The sequence below is a fragment of the Notothenia rossii genome, assembly GCF_949606895.1.
Source record: "Notothenia rossii genome assembly, chromosome: 9".
Taxonomy (NCBI): domain Eukaryota; kingdom Metazoa; phylum Chordata; class Actinopteri; order Perciformes; family Nototheniidae; genus Notothenia; species Notothenia rossii.
In genome coordinates, this window is record NC_136907.1 from 6,785,298 (window position 1) to 6,802,635 (window position 17,338).

The 17,338-nt window shown below is 40.6% G+C and overlaps 1 protein-coding gene and 1 long non-coding RNA gene across 2 annotated transcripts; one reads left to right on the forward strand and one right to left on the reverse strand.

Moving 5' to 3' along the window:
- Nucleotides 1–67: 67 nt before the first annotated feature.
- LOC307018242 lies at nt 68–3,188 on the forward strand. Its single transcript, XR_013802391.1, has 4 exons — nt 68–122; nt 206–265; nt 1,109–1,299; nt 3,007–3,188. It is a non-coding gene; the product is annotated as an uncharacterized lncRNA (long non-coding RNA).
- pgk1 (phosphoglycerate kinase 1) lies at nt 2,064–16,768 on the reverse strand. The gene is made up of 11 exons (XM_079648381.1): nt 16,597–16,768; nt 14,086–14,136; nt 13,740–13,895; nt 12,139–12,283; nt 9,896–9,999; nt 9,692–9,811; nt 7,457–7,571; nt 4,943–5,122; nt 4,140–4,317; nt 3,217–3,315; nt 2,064–2,628 (listed from the first exon to the last, which is right to left on the reverse strand). Exons 1-11 carry the CDS (start codon nt 16,659–16,661, stop codon nt 2,588–2,590), a joined length of 1,254 nt encoding a protein of 417 aa, XP_079504507.1. The 5' UTR covers nt 16,662–16,768; the 3' UTR covers nt 2,064–2,587.
- Between the last annotated feature and the right edge of the window lie 570 nt (nt 16,769–17,338).

The following is a 17,338-nucleotide window of genomic DNA, read 5'->3' on the forward strand; positions in this document are numbered from 1 at the left end:
AAATACATTGAAATACTTATTATACGTTTAGCATTATTGATTTAACATTTCTTACATTATTGTTATAGATCAGAATCCAGCTGTTTATGCTAACGTCATCTCATCACTGCCGATTAAAGAGGGTCAGTTCAATCATTGAGTCATTGAGAATAATACAGATACAAAATAAAAACTCAACTTGTTTTATCTTCTTTTTATTAAACAGAAGAGGACGACTACGAGAACTCGGATTTTCTGGACAAAATTGTGGAGGAGGAAGAAGACAGTGAGTGCTATCATTGATATTTATTTATTATCCGACACATTGTACTGAAAGGCTTAAGGGGCGGGACATCTCTAAGCGGTTGAACAATCACAACGGAGTGTATCAGGAGAGGAAAAAAAGCACCTATTCTGATAATTGCGGGTGGGGTAGGTAATTCACTTCAGAAACACTTGTTATATTCCATGGAATGCTCTTAACATCCCGATGGCAATGATTAAATTAAATGCTTTGACAATAAATATATAAAAAATGTCATCTGTGGAAGCCGTAGTACTGGATGGCCTACCTGCATGTCCTTCCATCTCGTGCCCTCATTGGTCATGTGCGTTGGAGGAGGGGCTCTGTAAGGAAGTCTGAAGGGGCAGATTTCTTCCGGTTGTGTATTTTTCAAATTCTAGCGCACTCGAGCTTGTTTCTCCATTCTTACCTACCCTACCTTTAATTGTTTGAAGTCCTATTTTGAGTAATGTCAAGTGTTGCTGCTTTTAACGGTTTCACCCTCTGTAAAGTAAATATCTTTGGGTTTTGGAGTTGATGGAAACAAAGAGAAATGTAGGTGGCCATAGATTCTTTTAACGGTGTTTAACCTGCTGATATGTTCGTTTTTTAGGTTATCTATCCCAGTTTGTTCTTAATCTTATAGAATTGTGATGCCATCTCCCGTCTTTGTGTATTTTTTTAGTCTCATTTATGCGTTTATTTGAAACTTTGTATTACTTTGCTTTCCATTTTCCCCTGGACTCCCTGACAGAACGTCAGTGGTATATATATTGAAGATGTTGCATCGCTCCTGGGAAATCGAGTAGAAACACATATCGAAACAGTCTTTTTATTTTCTTACAGGTGAGCCAGATTATGTGAATGAGAACGGCTGACAGCAGAGACGATGTTCCTGCACCCTGACCTCTTTGAGTTAAATTCAAAGTACAATTATTATTATTTTTAAGTATTTGTGTTCCTGCTCTGTGTCATGTGTTAATGATGTAGGACAGCTGTGTGAATAAACGCTCATGGAGCTTGGCTGCCATCTACAGGTGAAAAATATTTTATAACATAATTATAAACATGTTTTCTTGCTGGTATTCTGAAATATTTAGGTGCTTTCTAGAGTCAACATTTTAAAATAGTTATGAACTTTCAGCAAGTGTTTTCAAAAGTGAATTATTTGAAAAACTGTTACTGCTCCTCACAAACCTAGAGTACAACCTTTTATTTATATCACATTCGATTTGACTTAAAAAAATAAAAACATTGAATAGGGGTTAAAATAAAATAAGGGGTTAGGCTTAAAGCAAGCTCTGGATGTTTATAGAGCTAATTTAAAATAATCGTTTTGCATGAAAGGTGACAGATCAGGCATTATGTATAACTCACAACAGGGTTAGAGATCAGACCCATCGGATTAATTTCTTCCGTATTTATTAAAGTGATTTCAATAGAAGTTTATCAGCAGAATTCCTTTCCAACTTTAGTTGACTTCCGTCTCTGATTTGTATCTCTTGATATTAGAACGTTTGTTCTCGCCACGGTCATTTCTAATCGAGAAATGAAGGATTTCACGTTAAAATTCACACATGCGGGATAATATATCAACCAGCTGAGCACTTATACTATTGTGTGCTAAAATCAACATTTGTGAAGTAACTAAAGCGGCCAGGTACACGTAGCGGAGTCAAACAATAACTGAGTTTTACGAGGTGATAGATGATAGTTTTAAATTAAATCTATGTTTTATTATAACCCGTGTAATGATGGACTTGTGATCACGACACGTCCTTACAATGAAGACTCAGACAGGAAGGTTTTTACACGGTTTTATTCATCTGAGCAGATCAGATGAAGACGCTCAGAAACCAACGACCAGATTTAAAGACACAACGTCTACATACACACACATCACATAATTCTTATATGTATACTTTATGTATACACACACTCCGGGTGGTAAAGTGACGTTTTCCATGGTTGGCTATGCAAAAGTGACGCAGCATTCACACAGGAGCAATGCTTTAAGTATTTTGGGGGTTAACGCCCAGATTGAACAGATTCAGGCGACAGCAACAACCGATAAATTCAGGACATGATTATCTGAGAAACTAGACTAGTTCCACTTCAACAAGCCTTTTGATCTATTGTTTCCTCAGTGAGGTGAAGTAAGGCAGAATACATCTCCGGTTTTACTTAAAAAACAAAAATGGAATAGAAGATTTAATAGCTGGTGAAGCGGCGTTTGTTTTGAGGGAATTTCAGGAGTAAATACACACATCTCACAAACACCTCCACACACACATTCACGCACAAACCAACGGGCTGATGGGAAGTCTAGGCGCTGCTCAGTGCGTCCACGCCGGGCAGGACTTTCCCTGAAAGAGAGGAAGTAAACACACCGTCATGAACAAGCGACAAACAAAAACATCAGTAAAAAGGAAATAAACCCACAAATATTTAGAAAATGGTTGTGAAAATAGTGAATGTCCTCGTCCAATATCAGAGTCACATGATAACAAAGGTATCCCAACTGTAGCTGTGTGCATGACAGGATGTGTGATTACCTAGAAGAGCATCAGGACTGTTTGAGGCATATGATAGCTATGTGATTAACATGATGATTCAGCCTCTATGGAGAGAGACATATGACAAGCGTGCTCATTTCTGACGTGGAGCTAATCTGAAGTAAACATTGAATACTGCTTTCTATTCCTCCATCTTGTGACTGGGTAACTCCCTCTCTTGGATATCAGCATGTGAAGGACACTGTTCAGGAACTAGTTGATGCTCTGTATGTGATGACTACTTCCATTCTGGAGAGGATCACAGATACATGGATCCTGAGATTGAAGCTCAAGCCGGGGAACAGTGAGATTTTTCTAACAAGAATAAAAGTGTTTTTTGAGACATGTCAATAAAGCAAGATGTCACTAGGTCCATGTTTCTGTGTTTCCGCCGCTCACCCTCCAGCAGCTCCAGGCTGGCTCCGCCCCCGGTGCTCACGTGGCTGACTTTATCCTCTGTGTCCCACTTAGCGCAGCAGGTGGCGGTGTCACCCCCCCCTAAGCACAAACACAGATCAAATGTCATTTAGAAGTTTACCAAACATATTAAAGTTGACCTCAGGTTGTGTTTACAGTATATTTCAAGCTCAGACTTGTTCGTGGTTGGCTGGCATTTTGATATGCATGTACAATATAACATTTTAAAAAGCAAGTCATGTGGTAGATCAATTCCAAAGGGGTAACAAATATTTCCATACACTAATTATCTTTATTGCACATTCGTGTATTAGCAAATCCGATAAAGCAGGACTTCATCGAATCATTTATTAATATCGCTTCACGCTTTTACAATTCTCAAATATCAAAACCCCATTAAAAAATAAATGTAGTTCAACATACACTTCATTAACGTTTCACACCGGGTTTTTTGTAAGGGAGTTAAATAGGTCATCATTGTAGCTCTAATTTCTAATTATATTGTTGTGAAAGCTGTATTTATTCAATTGTCTTGCTTAAAATGACCTTTTACATAACATTAAAACACATCATGAAAATGTTATTCTTAACCGTTGACCAATACTATTTTTTAAATCAACAGAGCATAAAAGCACCATAATAAAACTATATATAAACTCTGCTCACTGTCTGCTAACAATAACTAGATCTCCATTTGCCAATTAAAAAATACACGTGTTGTTCATGATGTAGCACAATCAGGGGAAAAGACAGGGTAGACAAAAGAACACATTTTCAGAAAGGTGGCAGCAACTTGGTATCAAAGTATCCTTTCTTATGAAATCCCTTTTTCTTCAACCAAAGATTTTGATTGTTGACACTGCATGACGACACTGCTGAAAACAAATGGACGCCGTCTGTCTTACCGATGATAGTGACGCAGCCGGACTTGGTGACCTCCACCACTTTGTCCATCATGCTCTTGGTGCCCTTGGCGAAGTTGTCAAACTCGAACACGCCGACGGGGCCGTTCCACACGATCTGCTTCGCCCGGCCCACCACCTCGGAGTTGGCCTTAATGCTCTCCGGTCCACAGTCCAGACCCTGAGGAGGGGTTACATTTAAAAAAAGGTCACCTATTACTCAAAACCCACTTTTTCACATCTTTTATACATCAACACGTGTCCCCTCTTCTTCATGTCTCTTCTACATCAACATGTGTCCCCTCTTCTTCATGTCTCTTCTTCATCAACATGTGTCCCCTCTTCTTCATGTCTCTTCTACATCAACATGTGTCCCCTCTTCTTCATGTCTCTTCTACATCAACATGTGTCCCCTCTTCTTCATGTCTCTTCTACATCAACATGTGTCCCCTCTGTGTAAAGAGACTCTGAAAGTTTCAGGAACAAAGATTCTCTGTCTTTTTGTCCTGATCCATTTCTATAAAAACCTGTCTTAAAATGAGCTGATCAGATTGTGGTCACTTTATGATGTCATAACGATAATTTGGCTTGTGTAACCATTAGCCAATCAGCAACCAAGGTAACCCCCAAGGCTGAAACAGAGGGGATTATGGGAAGCTGCAATGATATGTTTGGTGCCAATAAGAGATATGTTCTGTATATATATCTGAGACCTGTGATATATTGATGAAACACAGTATAATAGGGGACCCTTAATACAGAAGCAGAAATAACAGAACGATCAAAAGAGAATCTCCTCTCCTCACCATCCAGCCTGCGGGGATGCCAGCAGCGACGGTGGCGGAGCCGGTTGCTGCTTTCTCGTCGAACTTTTCTGCGGTGATGAAGTCGACGGGCAGAGTGATCTTCACTCCGTTCTTTTCTGCTTTGGCCATCAATTCCTTAACGATGCCAGCCCCTTCCTCATCGAACAAGGAGGTGCCGATCTGATGAGAGAGAGAGCGAGAGAGAGAGGCAAGGAAATGTTATATATTAATAATAATTCATTACATTTATCAGAGCGCTTTTACAAGTGCTCAAAGCGTTTTACATGACACATTACACATCTTGGACATGTAACAGTGAATATTGTGGACAATACCCCCATAGAAGCAAATTAGGGTGAAGTGTATTGCTCAAGGACACAACTAGTGCTGCGTACCGGTACGCCGAACCGGTACTGGACTTGTAAAAAGTTTCGGTTCAAGTCCGGTTAAAACCGGAACGTCAGGAACCGGTACTTACGTATATTCTCCTTTGTGTTCTAAACCATCTAAAACCTTCCATAGATCGAGAAATTTGCGCTGAGAAAAGACGAAAAACATTGTTTTGGCTTCTGATATGGCGGCCATTACTGAGCTCACGAAGTCTCGCAAAATATCGCAACTGCTCGCGAGATCTGTGTGACGTCAAGGGAAACTGGCTTAGACATAGTGGACACTGACAGCGTGGGATGCTGGTTGCCATATATGGTAGTGTAGCTAAGCTAACTCCTTTGTATGTATGGTGATATAGTGTCTGCCGAAAGAGCAACACTTCACCCAGACAATGTCAATATGCTGTTGTTCTTGAACAAGAACACATAGACTTGTACTCTTGCATATTGAGTCTTGTATGTACATCACTATGTATGTAGTTGTGTTGTGTAGTTAGTAACACATGTAGAGTTCTAGAAAATACATGGTGTAGACACAAGTTGGAAGGGGGCACAATAAACCTGACGAGTTTGAATTTGAGTTGATGAGTTTATTTTCAATTGATAATTAGCTCACAATAAGTTCACTTTAGTTACTCACACAACTTGACACAAGTCCGGACTTATAAGTCCGGACCTGAACCTGAACCTCTGGACTTGAGTCCGGACCTGAACCTGAATGTGAGTCCAGGTACACAGCACTAGACACAACGGCCTGATGCAGCGGCGGGTGTTATTTCTTGTCATCTAGAAGTTAAATATCTTTATTGGAGAGCTCAAATGTTAGCATGATTAATTATATTTTGGAGGGACGAGGTGTAAAGTGAGTCATTTAACAGCTTCAAAATATTAAGTTTGCAATAATTCCCGGCCAAGATCTATAGGTATATATATAGGGTTCCTGCAGGTTTCACCAACTCAAATGTAAGACTTTTTAAGACCACTTTGAATAAAATGTAAGACCTATTTCACGGCAAGAAAGTATGAAGGAAAATTGCTAGGAAAGAAGAAATACGTCCCATAATGACTTGCAAAGTAAATGTATTCATGTTCAACATAAGAACAATGACTGAACATGACAGCATAATCTTACAGACCAGTGTTAGTCTGTTAAACAAAAAGTGTGTGTGTGACAAGAGCTATAGTCAGAGCTCTGCTGTCTTCATGCTGTTGTATGATTGGTGTTTAGCTACGGTATTAAGCGTCCACAGCACCTCCGCTTTTAGGGTTGACGTAGACTCAAACAAATACGGTTGAACTTGCACTTCCCCATATTTATTTGTAAGTAGATTAGAAGATTCCTAATTTCTGACTGCTGCTAGCTGAAGCTTGGTTGCTAGGTTACTAGCTTGGTGTTCTCCGATAAGGGGCCGGGGGAAACAAAGTTAATGATTACTGGTTCCATGTTGATTTAAATTCAATACAGATTTCTGGGGGGGAACTGAAAGGTTACTTTGCAGCCCGGATATTTAAGACCTTTCTTATTTTTTTGATCATATTTAAGACCTTTTTAAGGCCTTAAATTCTGATTATCAAATGTAAGACTTTTTAAGACCCCGCAGGAACCCTGCATATATGTTTAGAGGTCCAATTAGGGTCATTGACATGATTCTCAATCTCTGCTGTGAAACAAAAATCAAGTCAACAAAATCAGTTTGACAAGTCTGAACGTTGAGCACAAAGTGGTGAGGAAATCCAACTTGAGAAACACCTGAAATGACACACTGATGTTTCTTCAGTCATACAGGGCACATTCAAAGTACTATTTTACTCTGCGACAGCAAAAAGAAAGGACTCCCCCGATTTAAAAACATATCTACACTAGCTTTAAAAAAAAAAGAAAAAGATTGTAATAACTAAAGCTGCAAATGACTTGTTTGTGAAAGAGTCTATCGCACTACATGACTTAGGTTTGGAACATATCTATTTAGTGATTAAATTCACTACATTTTCCTTTTCACACATAATCTTTGTTGTATATTTTTTTCCAATTGTACATATATGTTATTTTTGCAGCGCGGTAGTGGGCGAGCAATGAAGCACTTCACTGAAGGGATATGTCACTGTTAGTTTTAGTCTTCCTCACCTCCATGTTGTTGAGCACTTTGAGGAAGGTGAAGGCCATGCCTCCTCCGATGATCATCTCGTCGACTTTATCCAACATGTTGTTGATCAGCTGGATCTTATCTTTCACCTTCGCTCTGAAACACAGAGGCGGCGAACATCAGAACAGATAACAGGCATGGTGAGCAACACTGAAACGTACATGCAGTATAGACTTGACATATTTGAACAACATGTCTGAGCTGGGTTTTCATAGTTTAGGAAATGTATTTATTTTTGGTTCGTTAATTTTTGAGCTTGACCTAGTGAATGTGAAGTTTTGAAAAGAAGTCTAACTCCTCGATTATTTATGACTCATCCAATAATTGATTACTTGTTGCAGCTCTATACCGTATGGCTGCCTTGTCTCACTTTGACTGACTGTCCTGGGTCATATAACATCATTCCTTTTTAATTAAAAATGTGTTTTTATTTATTCAGACCCACTTCTTACCAATCATAACCATTCCAACTCTTAAACACAACATCTGTCACTCTGCAGCTGTTCCTGACGGCCGATCACACTAATGATCAGCGTCCTGTGTGTGTGACCTAGAGGAGGATTGGCAGCGCGGCTCTACGCTGAGCAGCAGCAGTTACACAAATGGACTCTGACACAAGGCCATAAGCAACATGAAGCACCAGCAGCGTGGTGAAACTGAACTCATCGGACTGTGGTGCTAAAACTAGGGAAATAAGTAAAACACCCGTAGCACAACAGAGACAAAGAAACCACACGTATTTTAAAAAGGTGCCTGTGGCTTATTTTAAATTAAAATGTTTCTTCTTGTTCATCTTTGGTTATAACCTCCAACCTCCTCATAAGGGAATATAGAAGCATAAAGAATATTAGGAGGCGTGTGGCACTGTGGGTAGTGCGTTGGTGCTCGGATCAGGGGTGCACAGGTTCAAACCCCACTGCAGGCAGCATGTCGTTGTGTCCCTGAGACACTTCACCCCAAATTGCTCCTGTGGGAGTTGCCCACAGTATTGAGTATGGAAGTCGCTTTGGATAAAAGCGTCTAATAAGTGAGTGACATGTAATGTAATATTAAATTCTCACTGAAACCGCAAAACAGGATGATTTAAGATTCATTTCTTTAAGGAAATCAATCAGTTTTGGTGGCTGTAGTTGTGTATACACAATTTGTATTTTAATATGAAAAAAAAATTCTGTTAAATAATTGAGTTGAAATGAGCTAACTGAAAACAATTATGGAATGTCTCAAAAGTGAGTGACTTTGAACAACAACAACAACAACAACAAAGCAACCCTGAAAATATTCGTAAATTAATGTGTGAGACTATTTCCACATCATTTTTCAGACACCAATAATCAACATGACTAAACCCAGGGTATAAGCTCTCATCCCTGCCAGCTCTCCATCTTCTCACTAAACTGTGAGCGGTGTAAAGCAGAAAGCAGCTGTTCTGTGAAACCAGGTCACATTATGAGCTTATAGTCTCTATTCCTGGAGGCCGCCTGGTTGAGAGGCTGCTGTGAGATATCTAAACACAGGAGCGGAAGAACGGAAAACACTGACAGAGAATTCTTTTCAAAATCAATAGTACATAGAAGAAAAACTGGTATTGCATAAGGTCGTAAGGCTTATTTTATCAGCAGGAATCCAACTAGTGAGTTTTAATTTGGTGTTACGGTCTAAACGCCCACAAACACGTTGAACTGCACAATTTCTATTATATTCTATTTTATTGTATTTACTTGCACTTTTATCTGTGTTATTGTGTTGCACTGTGGGAGTGGCATGTGACCTAAGAGTGTCATAACTACACTGTAGCTATGCACATGTGCTACTTTACAGCGGATGTGTCTCTTGGCGTAAAGAAGTGGAATTCTTTGCCGAATGATTTAAAAAGCTGTAAGAACATTTTTATGTTTAAGAAAATGTATAAAGAAAGCGTAATTAGAAGTATGAAGGTGACTTTTGATTGTAGTCAGGTTTTATGTTTCAGTATTTGTAAGCGACTGAAAGTGTATTTCTTTTATTTTACTTTTTAATGGTCATTTAAAAAAAATGTTTGTAAGAAGGGGCGGGTCAAATAAGATTCTCCTCCTGCGCTATAAAAAAAAAAACAACCAGTACAAGTGTAGATGTTTTGTTTTAAATAACTGCCATGTGTGGAATAAACAAATACATGAGAATAAAAGCCTTGATTCTTGATAACTTCATCAGTGGTTGCTGTGAAGTGTTCTCACCCTCCGAGGATGGCCAGGAAGGGCCTCTGAGGTTTCTCCAGAGCCATGGCAAAGTAGTCCAGCTCCTTCTTCATCAGGAAGCCGGCCGCCTTCTGAGGAAGGTTCACTCCCACCATGGAGCTGTGAGAGGAGGAAGAGGAGCCGGGGATATCAACATCATATCATCACTGATGTCACGCCTCCGTTAATCGGCACCCTGCTCACCTGTGGCCTCTGTGAGCTGTCCCGAAGGCGTCGTTCACGTAAACGTCTCCCAGTTTGGACAGAGACGCCCTGAAGGAGTCGATGTCTCCCTGAGAGGCCTTCGTCTAACAGAGGGGAGAGTGAGAGAAGAAGAAGAAGATGTAGCCTGTAGTGATCCTTTAACATGCATCTGTTCAGCGCCGTGTCCTAAACAATCATTACCAAACCTTTCAAGACCTTTTTTAAGACCCTTTCCTACATTTTAAGACCTCATCTCCACTTGGAGTTTGAACCGGTTACCTTGGCGACACACTTTACCTCACATTTACTATATACAGTATTGATTGTCCTTCCTCCTTATCTCCCAACCATTTGGACGCAGACTTGCATTTCCCCATAACAATGTTGTTTAACAACCGGCGTAAACGGACCTTCGCGCTATCAAGCAGTGAGCGTGCGATGGATGTCCTGTTCAGATGACATCAAATCCAACGGGATGCCATAAATAAACTACACAGAATCACACTACACACCTACGCCATGATTACATTCAGGCAGACTGTAGAATACAACCTCTTTGGACCATTTATATACTTATTGAAAACAAGCTACAAAATGTAACACCTTGGAAAATGCCGTTTAATATTTTTTAATAGCCTTACTTTTCGCTAAATTGATTTATGAACTTTGAATACTTTTTAAGACCCCACAGACACCCTGAAGAATAATCCAGGAGCAAACTCAATTTATTTTCTAGGGGAATGTATCATTTGTTAAGAGGCAGTTGCTCTGTTTATGTTTCACAGGGGACATGTTACTAATTGATAAGTAATGGTAAACAATGATAATGGGAGACAAAGACTAGCAAGGCGCCATAAAAAGACAATTCATTTAGCATTGTGTTCTGCTTTACACCATCAAATAAAAACAATATTTCCATTCAAAACATTGTTGACTGGCTGTGTGTGTCTGTGAGAGTCAGTCATTGTGGATCAGGTTCCTGCTGCACTTAACAGTTGAAGGTCGTGAGTGTGAGAAGAGGGCAGAAATAAGGTCACCAGAGCTCCTCAGTGTCGTTCAAATGTCAGACGAGTGCTGAACGCTACAGTTCCTCCTTCAGACTATACAGTTAATACAAACGACTGTTTTAACTTTTCCCTCCGAAGCTCAGTTACAAACGACACCCAGATTGCATTTGTTGCACATTATAGCCTTTGAGATCACTTCAGCCCCAGAGAAAGGTCTGTATATTGAGCTACAAATCGAGTCTGATATTACAGCGGTGCAGTAGGAACCGTCCCACATGCCAGACAGGCCTCAGGACAGGAAAAGCAACACAAGCAGCCCCACTGACCTTCAGGGGAAATGTCAGGAGGTCAAACTGCTGATCCGAGGAGGCAGACTAACATCATTCAAATGTGTGAGGACAGTCCTGAGCCTGCTTCTGTAGTTTCATATCAAATAAGGCTGGACGATTCATTTCACTTTAAAAGTCCAGTGCACTCCCTTTCTTTACAAGTGTGCGCTGTAAAACCTTAATAAACGTTGTGCACTGCAGTTATTAACAAATTAGATGTTTTTCGGAAACAGCCACCCCCACCAGTCCCTGCACCACTCCTGGCTATGACATCATCAGACGGTGACTCAGCTTTTCAGAGGGACACTGCAGCTGGAGTGACTGTGCGGTTCCTTCAGGTGACCCAGCACAGCACAAAGATAAAGCACCAAAAACCATCCAACTGACATACATTTTTTTAATTTCCATGTTATGTATGAAATTATATTTATTTTGTAAAGCGGAAAGGAAATAATATTTTTGTAAAGATACCACACACAGCGCTATTGGGTTTGATCAGTGAGGGAATCTGTGCCTCAGAGTCAACTTTATTGCCATTCTTTCAGTTTGTGTGCACAGACAGAGAGATCGAAATACCGATAAGTTAGAGCCACTATTTTGTTTGATAAGAAAGGCCACCTAATTGTGACGTCTGTAGTCAACACACTATAAAAGACCCACGGCCCCTGCTCTAAAGTGACAGTGATGGGCAGAAAGACGCCACCGAGGAACAGTTTTTAACCGTTTGATTACCCTTTAAGTTATTAAGTTCTATAAACCTTATCAAGAAAGAATACCCAAGTTGTTTGTTATTTTTATTTGAGTTTTGCCTATTTGTTTTGAATATTGTAAAGGCCTCTTTTGTCTGTTTAAGGCGTCTAGTGGCTTGATAGATAAACAAGTGCCCCGTGTCTGGATGCTGCCTCACTTTGTTTCCGGCGGCGTCCTTGCCCTTCCCCTCCTCGGCCACGTGGAAGCGGAGGTTCTCCAGCAGGATGACTGAGCCGGTGGCGGGGTCAGCGCAGGCCGCCTCCACCTCTGCTCCCACACAGTCCTTCAGGAAGGTGACATCCCTGCAGAGTCACAAAGCGAACAGGGAGGATGTGCGTTATGTCCCATTACTTCATTATTTGAACATTTTGACTAAAAATACTTTATTATAAAAGATTGTAACTTGAATTCCTTTAAAGATCTCCCATCATGCTATGTTGAGGCATATATTATAACAGGGTATATGCAGGAATCCTGAAGTCACATGTAAGACCTCTTTTGAGACTCTTTCCATACATTTTAAGACCTCATCGCCACTTGGAGTTTTAAGCGGTTACCTTGGCGACACACTTTACCTCACATTGACTATATACAGTAATGATTGTCCTTCCTCTGTATCTTCCAACCATTTGGATGCAGACTTGCATTTCCCCATAACGAAGTTGTTTAACAACCGGCGTAAACGGACCTTCGCGTGCTATCAAGCAGTGCGCGTGCGATGTCCTGTTCAGATGACGTCAAATCCAACGGGATGCCATAAATAAACTACACAGAATCACACTACACACCTACGCAATGATTACATTCAGGCAGACTGTAGAATACAACCTCTTTGGACAATTCATATACTTATTGGAAACAAGCTACAAAATGTAATACCTTGGGAAATGCCGTTTCATACTTTTTAAATTGCCTTCATTTTTGCTAAATTGATTTATCAACTTTTAATACTTTTTAAGACCCCGCAGACAACCTGTATAAGTCTCATATATATAAAAAAATGTCTAGGTGAGTGGAGGTTGAGCCGGGAGCGACAGCAACCACGCCCACACAAACAAGGGGAAACAAACGAACACAAAGGAGACGGCTGGAGCAGTACAGCCACCACAGCGTTACCTAAATGCAACGACACACTACGTCTACGATGCCATGTACCGGAGGGGAGAGAGAGCAGCGAAGGGGGGGGAGATGTAATACGGTTTCTTGATAAAGCTGTGGAGAGTATGTGCTGCAGGGAGGTGGATGCACACCGCACACAGGAACGAACGTTAGCTCCGGTCCTTTTCCCGTGAGGGAAACTGTGGACTCGATGCCCTGACAGGCTTGAGTTTGTGCAACCTGCACTAACACAAGCTCACCATGATTACAAATGGTGAAATACAATGTAAAATTACCGAAAAAATACCAGCTCACTAAATCACAACCGCTCAAACCAACTACAAACTACTACCGCGGATTGAGCAGAGAACAAGTCCGAGAAAGTTAACTCCCCCGTGTGACGTAATATGACGCGTTTGACGTTAAAAAAAAAAAGCAGTTTTTAGTAGCATAGCTCAAAACGGCTCCTTTCCCTCTGAATTCCTGCCCTTATGTCTTGTAAAACATATCAAATCCTGCATTAACATTTTTAATTGTAATTTTCAGGCAAGGTTAAGCATAAATGTAGTAAAAAAAACCTGCAAGTTGATCTTTAATGTATTTATCCCTGGTTTATCAACCAAGCGAGCACATCCGCAATTATAAAGTCTATAAACTTACCTCCCCAGCAGGGTTTTGAGCTCGGCACCGATAGGCTCCAGGGAATATTTCTCCGGCATAGCGTTCCCGTCGGGGCGGCCCAGATGGCTCATCAGAACCACGGATTTGGCACCATTGTCCAGGCAGTGTTGGATGGTGGGAACAGCTGCCTTGATCCTGTAAGAATATCAAAAACATTAACATTCTGCCGTCTTCCTTAGAGAAACACATTTTTATGCTAACAATAGAAATGCTGTTGCATTAACTTCGTCAAAATGATAAAAGGGCAATATTCTAACTGCGATCGTTGATTTATTTATTTATTTAGTTAACAGATTACATTCTTCAGAAATCAGACAGACTTTACCTCTGGTTGTTTGTGATCTTCTGGTCCTTCATGGGAACATTGAAGTCGACCCTGAAAGAGAAGACAACTTCATTACTAGAAAGAAATGGACAGAGAGAGTGGATGCATTAAAACATTCTGGCTTTAAGGGAAGAAAGGCACTCAAAGATATAACTAATAATATCTGTGTATCCTAATCTTTATCTGAAAATGTTCAGAAATACTGGCTTCAAACAAAATGAAACACAAAACCATAGAAACTTGTTGTGTTGCTGCATTGCATTCTGGTTCCTGTAGGATTACTCGGTAATCATTACAAAAGATACGTTCACTTCAGACACTTTTTAATGAAGCATCGGGGGTCTTTGTGTAACTGTAGCCAACGAGGCGCTGGCACACAGCCGTGCAGCGCTGCATGCTGGGAGCCTGTGGGAACATGCTGCATCCCTCGTCCTGCAGCCAGTTACGTAATCCCCCCCCTCCCTCTGAAGACCCATGAGACACATGATCTGCCTGCCCTGCACATAAACTACACACACTACTCATACACAGTCTGAACGCACACCACCGTACACTCCTTTGTATTAGCTTAGAAACAACAGTCAGCACTTCAGTAGCCTAGCAGCTCGGTGCCATCCAACAACAGTAGTTTTCCGCTCGTACATCGATGTCACCTGCTGCTCTTGAGGATGATTCGGCATTTCATTAAAGGTTTTGCTGCATCATTTACACAAAACCCTGAAGCTTCAAGGATAAGTTGATAAGCCAAATCAACATAATTGTTTTTTATTAAACAGTTATTTTTATTTTAAAAAGCAAAAATGGTGGATAATGCTGTTTTTAGCGACACAAATATGGCGATTTCCCGACGCTGTTTTATATATTTGTGATGGAGTGAAATTTAAAAAACGTTGATGGAAATGTTGACCTTTTATAGACTAAATGACTAGTCTTTTAATCAAGGAAATAGTTGGCAGATGAAATGATCATTCGTTGTTTGAGTTAATACTCTGTCTGACAAAGAGCTGAAGCAATAAGATCATCGGAAGATCTGAACACCGAAGAGCTGCAGATATTCACAGCACAGGTGATAACAAACTTTAACTAGTGATTGGGTAGAAAGGCTAGTTAGGACTCATAACCTCCACTTGGTTACCTTTAGTAACTTGTTTTATCAGTAGCAGAACGGTAAACTATGACAGGCATTTTGTTTTGAGTGAATGTCCTTGAGTGAATGTGTTGTTGTTGACTAGTAAATAAGAAGGAAGGGCTATCATGTGCAATGCATCTAGAGGAAATCAGTTCATGGTGTCGACTGAATTTGGCATCTGATTAAATTTGTGGCAAGAAATGCAGGTCTCTACAGCAACTTCCCTCTTTTTAATTCTGTACCAGCACTTTACACAACGCCTCCCCACACACACGGCATGCTGCGATAGGCCCTGGGTGTGATATGAAGTATATGATTGTCTCTTACACGAAGACTTCATTTGACCTTTTAACCAGCGCAGTGTGGGCCGGGGTCTGCTGCTGCTGCCGGTGAACCTTGTCCTATGCTGCCTGTAGTTCAATCACCAAGCCGAGCAAACCAAAGTGGCCCTCTGACATTTCCACAGAGGGTGTCAGTTTCAAGTGAACTTTTACAATGCAGATTATTTAGAATTATTCACAATTCGACCCACTTGGTATGTTTTGATGCTAGTATTGCTTTCACCTTCATGACTTTCAATATAGTTATATAGTGGTGATGTTACTTTTATAAGAACACAATAATTCTCCTAGTGGAATAAAAGTCATGCATTAGAATATGCTTAAGTATAGGTATAATTATCCCTTTACATTGCTGCTGTGAATCCCCCTGTATGGATCAATACAGTATTTTTCATATAATATTATAGTTTGTTGGTCATAATATGTATTTCCAATCTTAACCTGGGGAGATAATCAAGTAAAGTACAAGTAACTCGAATTGTACTTGTGTATTTAAGTACGTGTGCTTGGTTTAAATGGCTATTAGTCTTTCAACTCAGTGGTGAAAGTATCAATTAACACTCAAGTATTATAGTTAGGTACAATTTCAAAAATGACTTTGAAGGTTTTATAGACTAATAGATTACATATTGATACTTGCATGACTAATGAATTTCCTCAGGTTATCTATGCAGTGTGGGACAAACATGTTAAAATTATGCAGTGATGTTACTGTGCATAGTTTCTTAAAGGATTGAATAAGTAATGTCGGATACAGCAGTTGGTTGCATCCATGCAGCATCTCCTCACAGGCACGTAATGTTGTTACATGGATGAAAAAAACGTGATGCCAATAAATTAGCCATCAATTCAGTCTGACTGTGGCAGCACCAAACCGTGAGTAACCCCATTATTTAAACAGACTAACGTGTAACCACATGAATTACATATGTGCGGAGTGGAAAATCTCCAAACTGTAAGTTAGCTGGTTTAGCTAACGTCAAATAATCCCATTTCCGTTTAGCTTGTTGCAACGGTTAGGACAGTAACGTAGCAACCAACCTCATAATGACACGCTTCCCCTTGACGTCCACCTTATCCAGGGTGAGTTTGGTAGAGAGAGACATGTTTCTTGTATTTTGCCGGTTCTGCTCCTTCCTCAGCTGGGTCTCCTCCGCTTCTTTCGACTGGTTAGCTACCGAGTGACGGTGACCTTAACACGGCGTGGAGTAGCAGAGGCAGGGCGGTTCTCTTTATACATCCATGGTTACCATTGGCTGTGATAGATTACACCTCCGTCTTGTGATTGGTTAAAGGTGGCGGAGAGGAGCTGTTTCATTGGATACGGTTGCTGCTTGTTCTATGACGTAACCACGTTGCTCTCAGAACGATCCTGTTGAAGTGTACTCAACTGCACCTTTTCTGCTAATTCCTGTTTCTACTATATTTCTCACTTCATTAGTTCATAGTTGCTTGTTAAGTTAAAAATGATATGTTTATGATATGATGCAGAATCATGACCGAAAGAACGAGATCGCGGGTACAAGCGGCCGAGATGGGTTTTCTCCGCAGGGTGGCTGGTGTCTCCCTTAGGGATAAGGTGAGAAGTTCGGTCATCAGGGAGGGACTCGGAGTTGAACCGCTACCCCTTCGCGTCGAAAGGAGCCAGTTGAGGTGGTTCAGGCCTAGTTAGGCGTGCGAACCTCGGCGATTGTACTGTCGTACGAATAATGATGTTCAAGAACGGCCTCTCGTGTATGATTGCTTAAATATAGAATGTTATGGTATTCTTTAATAATGTAAC